Consider the following 13,850-nt stretch of genomic DNA (forward strand, 5'->3'; position numbering starts at 1 on the left):
CAGGAACAAAAAGAAGAGAGCACATTACGCCAGTGCTGAAGTCTCTTCACTGGCTCCCCGTCGAGTCTAGAATCAAATTTAAAATTCTACTCCTGACCTACAAAGCCATAAATGACATGGCCCCGTCCTACCTCAAAGATGCTATAGAACCATATCATCCAAACAGAGCTCTTCGCTCTCAGAATGCCGGCCTTCTGGTGGTGCCAAGAGTCTCTAAAAGTACTGTAGGAGGTAGAGCGTTTAGCTACCAAGCTCCTGTGTTATGGAATCAGCTCCAGTCCATGTTAAAGAGGCCGACACAGTCTCTTCATTTAAGTCCAGGCTTAAAACCTTCCTCTTTGAAATGGCTTATGGTTAGGCCAGTTAGGAACAGAAATATAAACCCACAGTTTCAGTTACGCTGCCCTAGGAGCAACTATGGGGGAAGTATGGCAGCTTGAGCACTATCCTCTTCTTCTGACTACTTATTCTATCAAACAATATTGCATTTTTAATTCCACTTGCAAACTGTTCACCGCCTTCTTTTTCTTTTTCTCACTCCTGAGGACCTGTGGACCCAGATGCCCCTCTCCTGGTGAAGTGGTCCCTGCCCTGTGTGGACGGTCCCTCATCTGCCTGAAGAGTAAGACTACAGTCTCCCTCGCATCCGTCTGTGAGAGTCAGATCTCTCCTTCACTCTGGAACTCCTCCAGGTTTCTACTTTTTTTGTAGTTTTTCCTGGCCGAGAAGGAGGGTCTAAGGACAGAAGACTCTGGGACATCGTCCCTCACCACCACAGACATTGTTTGATTCGTTTTTCATTGTGGCCCTCAGAGGCAACTGTTGTTGTGATTTTGGGCGTTACAAAAATAAATTGAATTGAATTGAATTGAATTGAAATTCATATAGGACATTCATATAGGACATTCATATAGGACATTCATATAGGGCATTCACATAAGACATTCACATAGGACATTCACATAGGACATTCACATAGGACATTCACATAGAACATTCATATAGGACATTCACATAGGACATTCACATAGGACATTCACATAGGACATTCACATAGGACATTCATATAGAACATTCATATAGAACATTCACATAGGACATTCACATGGGACATTCATATAGGACACTCACATAGGACATTCACATAGGACATTCACATAGGACATTCATATAAGATAAGATAAGATAAGATAAGATATTCCTTTATTGTCCCACATGGGGAAATTTCATTGGTGCAACGCAGGTAGATACAGAGGTAGATACAGAAGAACAGATCACTTATAAGAAGTCTGAAAAACACTTTCAGTAGAAGATCTCCTATAAATAAATAAAAACTCCCATAGACAAATAAATAAATAAATACCATTGCATGTGATCCCGACAGTAATTGCACATGAATATGTGTCACGACAGCACATAGATTGCACATGAATTCCAACAGCAATTGCACATACGACAGAATTGCACATCAGTATTAGGTTAGGTCAGTATTGCGACGGGATAACGTGACGCTCTCCGGGTAAGACGACTGTTCTCCGCAGTTTCATGAGTTACTCCTTTGTGTAAACGCGGTACGGCGCCGGCCGGGGGGCGGGGCCGGAGCCGGGGGGCGGGGCCAGAGCCGGGGGACTCAGAGCCAAGACACATCGCAACGACACGACGAAAACACTCAATCCAGCCGAATAAAGTCAAAACAAGTTAATTTAAAGCGATTCCAGTGCGTGTCCCGATCGTTCGTGAAGTTCCTCTTTCATATAAACGTGTATATAAACGTGTACCGACGACACGCCGTACTTTAGCGCGGCCGGAGGGCGCGGGGGGGGGGGCTGGTGGGCTCGCTCGGAGCTAGCTCACGTCACAACAACACAACGAACGCAACGAAAAACGCTCAAATCCAGCCGAAAAAAGTCAAAAACAGTTGAATTAAAAAACTATTCCAGCGTGTGTCCCTATCGTACAGTAAAATAGAAAAAATATACTAACTATATTTACAAAATATAGGAGATAAAGCACAATAAGTGTGAGAAAGAAGAGAGAGCGTTTACACCGGGCTGCCAGCTGTACCAGCGCCTTATGACGTGAATATATAGAACATTCATATAGAACATTCACATAGGACATTCACATGGGACATTCATATAGGACATTCATATAGGACATTCACATTGGACATTCATATAGAACATTCACATAGGACATTCACATGGGACATTCATATAGGACATTCATATAGGACATTCACATAGGACATTCATATAGAACATTCATATAGAACATTCACATAGGACATTCACATGGGACATTCATATAGGACATTCATATAGGACATTCACATAGGACATTCATATAGAACATTCATATAGAACATTCACATAGGACATTCACATAGGACATTCACATAGGACATTCACATAGAACATTCACATAGGACATTCACATAGGACATTCACATAGGACATTCACATAGGACATTCATATAGAACATTCATATAGAACATTCACATAGGACATTCACATGGGACATTCATATAGGACATTCATATAGGGCATTCACGTAAGACATTCACATAGGACATTCACATAGGACATTCACATAGGACATTCACATAGAACATTCATATAGGACGTTCACATAGGACATTCACATAGAACATTCACATAGGACATTCACATAGGACATTCACATAGGACATTCACATAGGATATTCACATAGGACATTCATATAGAACATTCATATAGAACATTCATATAGGACATTCACATAGGACATTCACATAGGACATTCATATAGAACATTCATATAGGACATTCACATAGGACATTCACATAGGACATTCATATAGGACACTCACATAGGACATTCACATAGGACATTCATATAGGACACTCACATAGGACATTCACATAGGACATTCATTTCTATAAAAACACAAATGCATTTAATATTGTTGTGTGAGACATGTGTGTGAGACATGTGTGTGAGACATGTGTGTGAGACATGTGTGTGAGACATGTGTGTGAGAGACGTGTGTGTGACATGTGTGTGAGACATGTGTGAGAGACATGTGTGTGAGACAGGTGTGTGAGACATGTGTATGAGATGTGTGTGAGACATGTGTGTGAGAGACATGTGTGTGAGACATGTGTGAGAGACATGTGTGGGAGACAGGTGTGTGAGACATGTGTGTGAGACATGTGTGAGAGACATGTGTATGAGATGTGTGTGAGACATGTGTGTGAGACATGTGTGTGTGAGACATGTGTGTGAGACATGTGTGTGAGAAACATGTGTGTGAGAGACATGTGTGTGAGACATGTGTGTGAGAGACATGTGTGTGAGAGACATGTGTGTGTGTGTGTGACATGTGTGTGAGACATGTGTGAGAGACATGTGTGTGAGACAGGTGTGTGAGACATGTGTGTGAAACATGTGTGTGAGAGACATGTGTGTGAGACATGTGTGTGTGACATGTGTGTGAGGCATGTGTGAGAGACATGTGTGGGAGACAGGTGTGTGAGACATGTGTGTGAGACATGTGTGAGAGACATGTGTGTGTGAGACATGTGTGTGAGGCAGGTGTGTGAGACATGTGTGAGAGACATGTGTATGAGATGTGTGTGAGACAGGTGTGTGAGACAGGTGTGTGAGACATGTGTGTGAGATGTGTGTGAGACAGGTGTGTGAGACATGTGTGTGAGACATGTGTGAGAGACATGTGTATGAGATGTGTGTGAGACATGTGTGTGAGACGTGTGTGAGACATGTGTGTGAGACATGTGTGAGAGACATGTGTGAGAGACATGTGTATGAGATGTGTGTGAGACATGTGTGTGTGAGACATGTGTGTGAGAGACATGTGTGTGAGACATGTGTGAGAGACATGTGTATGAGATGTGTGTGAGACAGGTGTGTGAGACATGTGTGTGAGACATGTGTGTGAGACATGTGTGTGAGACAGGTGTGTGAGACATGTGTGTGAGACAGGTGTGTGAGACATGTGTGTGAGACATGTGTGTGAGAGACATGTGTGTGAGACATGCGTGTGAGACATGTGTGTGAGACAGGTGCGTGAGACATGTGTGTGAGACATGCGTGTGAGACATGTGTGTGAGACAGGTGTGTGAGACATGTGTGTGAGACATGTGTGTGAGAGACATGTGTGTGAGACATGCGTGTGAGACATGTGTGTGAGACAGGTGCGTGAGACATGTGTGTGAGACATGTGTGTGAGACAGGTGTGTGAGACAGGTGTGTGAGACATGTGTGTGAGACAGGTGTGTGAGACAGGTGTGTGAGACATGCGTGTGAGACAGGTGTGTGAGACAGGTGTGTGAGACATGTGTGTGAGACAGGTGTGTGAGACATGTGTGTGAGACAGGTGTGTGAGACAGGTGTGTGAGACATGTGTGTGAGACAGGTGTGTGAGACAGGTGTGTGAGACATGTGTGTGAGACAGGTGTGTGAGACATGTGTGTGAGACAGGTGTGTGAGACAGGTGTGTGAGACATGTGTGTGAGACAGGTGTGTGACTGGAGCCACAGCGAGAGCCTGAAAAGAAACTGTGACTGAATGATGGTACACCAAACATTCCCAGGTCTATGTAGATCATATAAAGAAATAACTCTGGAGATATAATTGTAGTATTGAGTATAGTCCTAGTATATTCCTATTGGCCATTTGCTTGAGAACTATATATAAAAAGAAACTGACCTTTCAGCACATGTCATTTGAAAATTAATTGAGCCTCAACCACGACATTTCCAAGCACATTTTCAAAATTTCTGTGTATAAATTGTGGACATGGTTCAGAATCTCGATGGCCACCATGATCCAACTATGGTCCAATGGCAAAAGACAAACCAGGAACACCTTAAGTCTTCAATCTCAGACCCTGCAAGAGGGAGAACCATGTCATGGACTGGGACATAGGCACAAAGAGCAGCAAGTACCACCGATGGATCAGTGAGACCGCCGACATCCGGAAACAACCAGACTGTAAATGGGGATGAAGGGGCCTACACTCTCTCTCACACCTGGGATACAGTTCAGAAGAAGTCAGACTGCAGATGGCGCTGTTGTCCTATTGCCCAAAATAGGAACACAGCACCAAAATCTGTGTATCGCAGCTTAGCGGACACGTCGCAGTAACAGCGGACACGTCGCAGTAACAGTGGACACGTCGCAGTAAGAGCAGCAACGGCCGAGCAGCGCCAAGCTTGTACTTTTTGCTAGCTCCGCCTACTTTTTGCTAGCTCCGCCTACCCCACCGCCATCCTCAGACCTCAGCCCAGTGAGAACACTGTACACTGATGAAGGACCTCATCAGGACCTCATCCTGAGGGTGAAGAAGCAGTGGCTGCCACAGAACAGCAATGGAATCTTATCACTGAATATCATGAACACAAGGTCCAGTTTGGACAGTGAAAGGAAAAACTGTCGACAAGAAGAAATTTAAAGAAAATCAAGACAAATTACTATTTTCAGCGAAACGACAAAAGATATTCCAATCAGAAGAGAGAGACTAATTCTGGCCAATGTTTGGCTAGTGAAACCAAAAGAATCCGAATCAGACTCAGAGCAAGTACCATCAACAATCAGAAAAGACAAAATTAAACAGAAAACAGAGCCTATAAGCGCATATCTTTTGGAGTGAATAACAAAAACAAAGACCAGAGCTCCAGCACAGATGAAAAAGCAGCAAAAATCCCAAACTTCTTTGGAACCACACACTGGGCATGAAAATTTCCCCAGAGGAGAATACAAGGTGGTCTCCATCAAATGGCTCCAAACAAACCTCCAATTTCCACAGACCAAAAATGAATAAAATGAGTCAAGCCAGAATCATGGACCCGTGCACTTTGTGGTCTGCAGGGTTCTACCGCATCTTTGGTCCTTGGCACTGTTTTCACCACTATCCTTGTTATTGTGTCGTGATTATGTTTAATGCTTTGTTATTCCTTGTCTTAGATCACATTTCAGAACGCTTGATCTGCATCTGCTCTAACTAAACAATCTGCACATGTGCAAACCCTGATCACACACGCTGACCGCACACCGTTTAGCCCTGAGATCCTGAGTCCCTTCTCCCACAGTTGAACTGTGGTTTAAATAGCTGTTGTTTGAGTCAGATGTGATGCATGATGTCAGCTTTAAGATTGTTTGCACCAGTTCACAGTTAATGAGGAAGTACTGTATTTTCCGGACTATAAGTCGCACTTTTTTCATGGTTTTGGCCGGGGTTCAACTTATACTTATACTTAAATAAATTTATACTCCGAAGTGACTTAAATGTTATTTTCACACTTGCAACCGCATTTCATACTCCAGTGCCATTTTAATTGTTTTTTTCTTCTCTATTATGCATTTTTTGGCTGGTGCGACTTATATTCCGGTGCGACTTCCGGAAAATACAGTACACAGTAACAGAGTATTGTGTCAAATATGATCAATATGATACATGATATAAAGTTCACACTACCAGAAAAGAGCTAATCAAAACATGTAAACTAAGAGAGGCCTCCTGCTGGTGCCCAGAGTCAGGTCTAAACATGGACCGGCCTCTTGTTGGTGCCAGAGTCAGGTCTAAACATGGACCGGCCTCCTGCTGGTGCCCAGAGTCAAGTCTAAACATGGACCGGCCTCCTGCTGGTGCCCAGAGTCAAGTCTAAACATGGACCGGCCTCCTGCTGGTGCCCAGAGTCAAGTCTAAACATGGACCGGCCTCCTGCTGGTGCCCAGAGTCAAGTCTAAACATGGACCGGCCTCCTGCTGGTGCCCAGAGTCAGGTCTAAACATGAACCAGCCTCTTGCTGGTGCCAGTCAGGACTAAACATGAACCAGCCTCTTGCTGGTGCCAGTCAGGACTAAACATGAACCGGCCTCCTGCTGGTGCCAGAGTCAGGACTAAATCTTCTATAATAGGCCAAAGTACGTCACCAGGTTTGTTTTGGTTTGTTCTTTCCCCAAACTACAATGCTGTGCTGTGATTGGTCCGTCACTCAGCGCCCAGGCTCAACAGCGTGAGTCGGACCAGATGGATTCTCAAGAGTTTGTGTGTGACGCGAGTGTCGAAACAGCAGCGTGAATGAGCTTTTGGGTGTCATACATTTCTCCCTCTGAATAGTTTCAGTGGAATTAGTTTGGTTTATTGATGACTACGACTGAATCTTTTTCTACAATGGAACACTCCTGAACGAATGAGGAATTACACCGACATAGGTAGTGTTAAAGGAATAATGGACGATTCGCCGATTTGAGAACTCAAGCGGAAGTGTGCATGCGCACTCCCCCCGTGCAGAAGCAGAGAATAGCCTCGCGGCTAAAAGTGTGCTTGTTTCTTAGCGCGACGGATTGCATCGCATCTCTTGTCTCCCATAGATTTCCGTCTCTTCTGAGCCAACTTGAACTGTCTTTCTCTGTCTTAATTTTGTCCTGTGCACTGAGGGAACTATATCATGATAGATCCATGCGCTTAGACACGGGGAAACGTGCTGCTCGTGGGGACGAGACGCACAAGGCTGCAGGTGAGCGGTAGGTGAGTTCTATGATTGATACGTGGCAGGACTAATCGGCAGTCCACGCCACGAGGGAATGAGACTCAGATTTGGTGCCAAAAAATCGTCCATTCAACCTTTAACGTGGACTCAGCGGAGCTCATTTTTTCACATCTTGCAGCTGGCACAATAGATGACAGGGCAGGGCGTGGAATTCTAGACAAGAGGCGTGATTATCTCAAAATATGAGGTGGAGTAAAGCAACTTGAGGGTGTGGTCTGGTGCGTTCTGTGAATGGCCAGAATTGTAAACTTCAAAACTAATGCACTGGAGTCGTGTTACTGTTCTCACATGGACGAGATCATCATAATAAAACCACCTTCAGGAAATAAATAATACAAATGATAAGTTATAGAATAATGAATACAATAACATTTTATGTGGTTATTTTTCTCCCACTCACATAAACAGTGCAGCGTCGTTACGCTCTCAGCTCTTAAAGCTCTTTGCTGGACACCTCCACCTCCGAAGGTGGACACCTGTGCGGTCTGGACCAGACTGCACCAGACTGCACCAGACTGGACCAGACTGCACCAGACTGCACCAGACTGCACCAGACTGGACCAGACTGCACCAGACTGGACCAGACTGCACCAGACTGCACCAGACTGGACCAGACTGGACCAGACTGGACCAGACTGGACCAGACTGGATCAGACTGGATCAGACTGGACCGTACAGACTCACGTGCTCAGCTCAGAGAGGAACGTCTATTTGTGAAACACATTCACATCAAATTCACCCAAAATCCTTGTCCTGGTCTGTGTAAAACTGGTCCAGCTGTGTGCTGCACGCGGCTCATGCAATCCTTGGTTTAGTCCGGTTAAATTGGCACAAGCCCATTTCGAGGACATGCGCTCCAAACACCGGGGAAACTGGGACTGAGCCACACGGTTAGCACAAGAAGTCTTCTCTTCCTGTAAACTCTCCACGCTGGTGACAACCGTCGCCGGGGGCAGAGGCCTGGCACTGGGACTAAAGGCCAAGTCATACTTCATAAAAAGAAGTTTGTTCGTTTACCTAGGACTGTGAGAACAAGAACAAGGTTGGTTTCGACATCGCATTCATACTTCCAAAGAAGCAGCTGAACTCGTCTAGACCCGTGATCCACAACAACTGTTTTCACGCTGTTGTTATGGAGATCATTATCACAGACAGCTCAGTTGATCTCATGTGTGATGCAAGTGGCGGTACAGGACATTGGGGAAATAAGTTTAAATTTGGGACCAGCTTCATTGAAAAGACAATAAACTGCTCAGTGTTTCTCAAACTTTTTCTGGCGACCCACTTTTTGTAATTGGTCAGCTGTGCAGGAGGAGGATAAACCAGCTCACATACACAAACCAAATGAACCAAATTACTTTAGACAATATGTGCCTATATATTTCCTTTTTTAAACTTGAATCTTTTGATTTCCTCTTCTCTCTGGTCTTGTTCTGTTTTTTGTATTTTTCTGTTCAGTTTGTTACATTTAAACAGACCAAATGTAAACTCTTTTCCCCAATTTTCTGAAATGTATTATCAACCAGGTAAAAGAATGAAAGGGTTAGGTAAAACTTAGGAAAACCTTTTCTATTCATGATAAAAAACATGGGTTAAAGCCGCAATGGACGATTTTTCGGCGATTTGAGAACGCAGGCAGAAGTGCGCATGCGCACTCCCCCGTGTGGACTGATACAACACACACGTGCGTTTGTTTATTAGCGCGAAAGATCGCATCGCATCTCTCATCTCCCGTAGATTTCAGTCTACTTCTGAGTCAGCTCAAACTGTCTTTCTCCATCTTCATTTTGCCCCATACACTGAGGGAACTATATTATGATACATCAATGCGCTTGGACACGCGGAAATGTGGGACGAGCCCGCACGCGGCTGCAGGTGAGCGGTAGGCGCGTTTTATGATTGATACGTGGCAGGACTAATCGGCAGTCCACGCCACGAGGAAATAAGACTCAGATTTGGGCCAAAAAAATCGTCCATTCAACCTTTAATACATGGGTTAATGAGCAACACATTTTTGAAGTAGAACCCTGTGTGCTAAAATAGCTTTAAGAGGAAAGGTTTTTGTAAGAAAGGCCTGAGGGTTAAATTAGGCCTCCTGTGAGTCTTTGTTTTCTTTGTGTACATCTTTGCTCTCGGGGGCTGTGCTTGGGGCAGTGTTCTTCACACTTCTGTAGATCAGACTGGTTCTAATGAGCTGCTCACCTGATAGGCCTCGATTTTGGAGGCCACACGGCCGTGGTCGATGACCTGGGAGGGCAGGAAGTGGAACTGGATGTCCGGGTGTGTGACCCCAGGGCGACTGCGGATGAATCCCCCGGTCTCCAGATGAGCTGTGGCCCCGTACCCTGAGGACCAGCACAAGAGGTCAAATACAAGGTTGACACAAGACAGAGTGGGTCAAAGCTGTGTGAAAATGGTTTACCTAACCCTGTGTTTACCTGTGTTTACCTGTGTGTACCTTTGTGTACCTTTGTGTACTTATGTGTACTTGTGTGTACCTGTGTTTACCTGTGTGTACTTGTGTGTACTTGTGTTTACCTGGGTGTACCTGTGTGTACTTGTGTGTACCTGTGTTTACCTGTGTGTACTTGTGTGTACCTGTGTTTACCTGTGTGTACTTGTGTGTACCTGTGTGTACTTGTGTGTACTTGTGTGTACCTGTGTGTACTTGTGTTTACCTGTGTGTACTTGTGTGTACCTTTGTTTACCTGTGTTCACTTGTGTGTACCTATGTTTACCTGCGTGTACTTGTGTGTACCTAAGTGTACCTGTGTTTACCCGTGTGTACTTGTGTGTACCTGTGTGTACTTGTGTGTACTTGTGTGTACCTGTGTCTACCTGTTTTACTTGTGTGCACCTGTGTGCACCTGTGTGTACTTGTGTGTACCTGTGTGTACCTCTTTTACTTGTGTGAATTTGTGTGTATTTGTGTGAAACTGTTTTACTTGTGTGTACTTGTGTGTACCTGTGTGTACTTGCGTGTACCTGTGTGAACCTGTTTTACTTGTGTGTATTTGTGTGTACTTGTCTGTACCTGTGTGTACTTGTGTGTACCTGTGTGTACTTGTGTGTACTTGTGTGTACCTGTGTGTACTTGTGTGAACTTGTGTGTACTTGTGTGTACCTGTGTGTACTTGTGTGTACTTGTGTGTACCTGTGAACATGGTGAGCCACTCCAGTCCGATCTTGACCATGTGGAAGGGCTTCTGGGCCTTGTACAGCGTGATGGGCTGAGTGCACTGCTGCTGCACATACAACTCTAAGTGATCCTGGAGGTTACTGCCCACTCCTGGAGAACAACACAACAATGTAGTCAACATAATAATGCAGTCTACACACAATAATGCAGTCTACACACAATAATGCAGTCTACACACAATAATGCAGCCTACACACAATAATGCAGTCTACACACTATAATGCAGTCTACACACAATAATGCAGCCTACACACAATAATGCAGTCTACACACAATAATGCAGTCTACACACAACAATGCAGTCTACACACAACAATGCAGTCTACACACAATAATGCAGTCTACACACAATAATGCAGCCTACACACAACAATGCAGTCTACACACAATAATGCAGTCTACACACAATAATGCAGTCTACACACTATAATGCAGTCTACACACAATAATGCAGTCTACACACAACAATGCAGTCTACACACAATAATGCAGTCTACACACAACAATGCAGTCTACACACAACAATGCAGTCTACACACAATAATGCAGTCTACACACAATAATGCAGTCTACACACAATAATGCAGCCTACACACAATAATGCAGTCTACACACTATAATGCAGTCTACACACAATAATGCAGTCTACACACAATAATGCAGTCCACACACAATAATGCAGTCTACACACAATAATGCAGTCTACACACTATAATCTAGTCTACACACAATAATGCAGTCTACACACAATAATGCAGCCTACATACAATAATGCAGTCTACACACAATAATGCAGCCTACACACTATAATGCAGTCTACACACAATAATGCAGTCTACACACTATAATGCAGTCTACACACTATAATGCAGCCTACACACAATAATGCAGCCTACACACAATAATGCAGTCTACACACTATAATGCAGTCTACACACAATAATGCAGTCTACACACAACAATGCAGTCTACACACAACAATGCAGTCTACACACAACAATGCAGTCTACACACAATAATGCAGTCTACACACTATAATGCAGTCTACACACAATAATGCAGTCTACACACAATAATGCAGTCTACACACTATAATGCAGTCTACACACAATAATGCAGTCTACACACAATAATGTAGTCTACACACAACAATGCAGTCTACACACAACAATGCAGTCTACACACAATAATGCAGTCTACACACAATAATGCAGTCTACACACAATAATGCAGCCTACACACAATAATGCAGTCTACACACAATAATGCAGCCTACATACAATAATGCAGTCTACACACAATAATGCAGCCTACACACTATAATGCAGTCTACACACAATAATGCAGTCTACACACTATAATGCAGTCTACACACTATAATGCAGCCTACACACAACAATGCAGCCTACACACAATAATGCAGTCAACACACTATAATGCAGTCTACACACAATAATGCAGTCTACACACAATAATGCAGTCTACACACAACAATGCAGTCTACACACAACAATGCAGTCTACACACAATAATGCAGTCTACACACAATAATGCAGCCTACACACTATAATGCAGTCTACACACAATAATGCAGTCTACACACAATAATGCAGCCTACACACAATAATGCAGCCTACACACAATAATGCAGTCTACACACAATAATGCAGTCTACACACAATAATGTAGCCTGCACACAATAATTCAGCCTACATACAACAACGCAGTCTACAGAATACAATCTAGTCTACACACAAAACTATTTTAATTTGACGTGGCACTCAGGTTCCTCCACATTACATCCAACTAACTTTATTCATTAAAAGTGTTCACTCATCCACCCTCTCCCCAGTAACGCAGGGGGTCCCCCAGGGCTCAGTCCTCGGCCCCCTCCTCTTCATCTGCTACATCTTCCCCCTTGGTCACATCCTTCGCCAACTCAACCTGGACTTTCACTGCTACGCTGATGACACCCAGATATACCTCACCACCAAATCCACCCAAAACCCTCCCCTCAGCCACATCGAAACCTGCATCTCTACAATAAAATCATGGCTCACTCTCAACTTCCTCAAACTGAACAGTGACAAAACAGAGCTCCTCCTCATTGGCACCAAATCCACTCTCAATAAAACTGGTCCCTTTTCACTCAGCATCGACACCTCGACCATCACCCCCTCTACCCTGGTACGCAATCTCGGTGTCATCATGGACCCCACCCTCTCCTTCACTCCCCATGTCAGCCACATCGTCAAGACCTCATACTTCCACCTCCGCCGCATCGCCAAAATCCGACACTGCCTCACCCTCCCCGCTGCTGAATCCCTCATCCATGCCTTCATCTCCTCCCGCCTTGACTACTGCAACTCCCTCCTCACTGGCATCTCCTCCCATTCCCTCCATAGACTCCAAATGGTCCAAAACTCCGCTGCCCGCCTCCTCACCCACACCCGGTCCCGTGATCACATCACTCCCGTTCTCCGCTCTCTCCATTGGCTCCCCATCAAGCAGCGCATAAACTTTAAAATACTCCTCCTCACCTTCAAAGCTCTTCACCACCTTGCCCCCCCCTACCTGTCTGACCTCCTCATCCCCCACCGCCCCACCCGAGCTCTCCGATCCTCCTCCTCTCTCACCCTGGCTGCACCAACATCTCGACTCAAAAGTTTTGGCGACAGAGCATTCTTCCGAACAGCACCCCGACTCTGGAACTCCCTCCCCCAACCTGTCCGCCACTCTCCCTCACTCACAACATTCAAATCCCGCCTCAAAACATACCTCTTCACCCAAGCCTATGACCTCCCCTACCCCTAGCCTCCTCTACCCCATTTCCTACTCTTCTACCCCCTGTTACATCCCCATCTTTTTCTCTCTACTTCTTCTGTCTTGTTCATTTTATCTGTATATTAATGTGTATTGTACGTGTTGTCCCCCCCTGTCTGTAAATACCCCCCCTTTTTTATTATGTTCAGCGTCTTTGGGTCACTGAAAAGCGCTATATAAATAAAAGTTATTATTATTATTGTTAGAATCAGAATCAGAATCTTTATTGCCACTGTCAGTGAACTTTTTTTGTGAATTCTACAAAAAAGA

The 13,850-nt window shown here is 44.5% G+C and overlaps 1 protein-coding gene across 1 annotated transcript in view; it reads right to left on the reverse strand.

Annotated features, from left to right (window-relative positions):
- The window catches only part of chdh (choline dehydrogenase), a 62,129-nt gene that overhangs the window by 4,611 nt on the left and 43,668 nt on the right, over positions 1-13,850 (reverse strand). The window contains exons 7-8 of the mRNA XM_072449272.1: positions 10,713-10,847; positions 9,761-9,903 (exon numbers count right to left, since the gene is read on the reverse strand). Of these exons, the coding sequence (XP_072305373.1) occupies positions 9,761-9,903; positions 10,713-10,847 (278 nt within the window). The remainder of the gene's footprint in view (positions 1-9,760; positions 9,904-10,712; positions 10,848-13,850) is intronic.

Source organism: Eucyclogobius newberryi, unplaced genomic scaffold (assembly GCF_026437365.1).
Source record: "Eucyclogobius newberryi isolate DKJ021-1_F unplaced genomic scaffold, fEucNew1.0.hap1 SCAF_17, whole genome shotgun sequence".
In the NCBI taxonomy this organism is placed as follows: domain Eukaryota; kingdom Metazoa; phylum Chordata; class Actinopteri; order Gobiiformes; family Gobiidae; genus Eucyclogobius; species Eucyclogobius newberryi.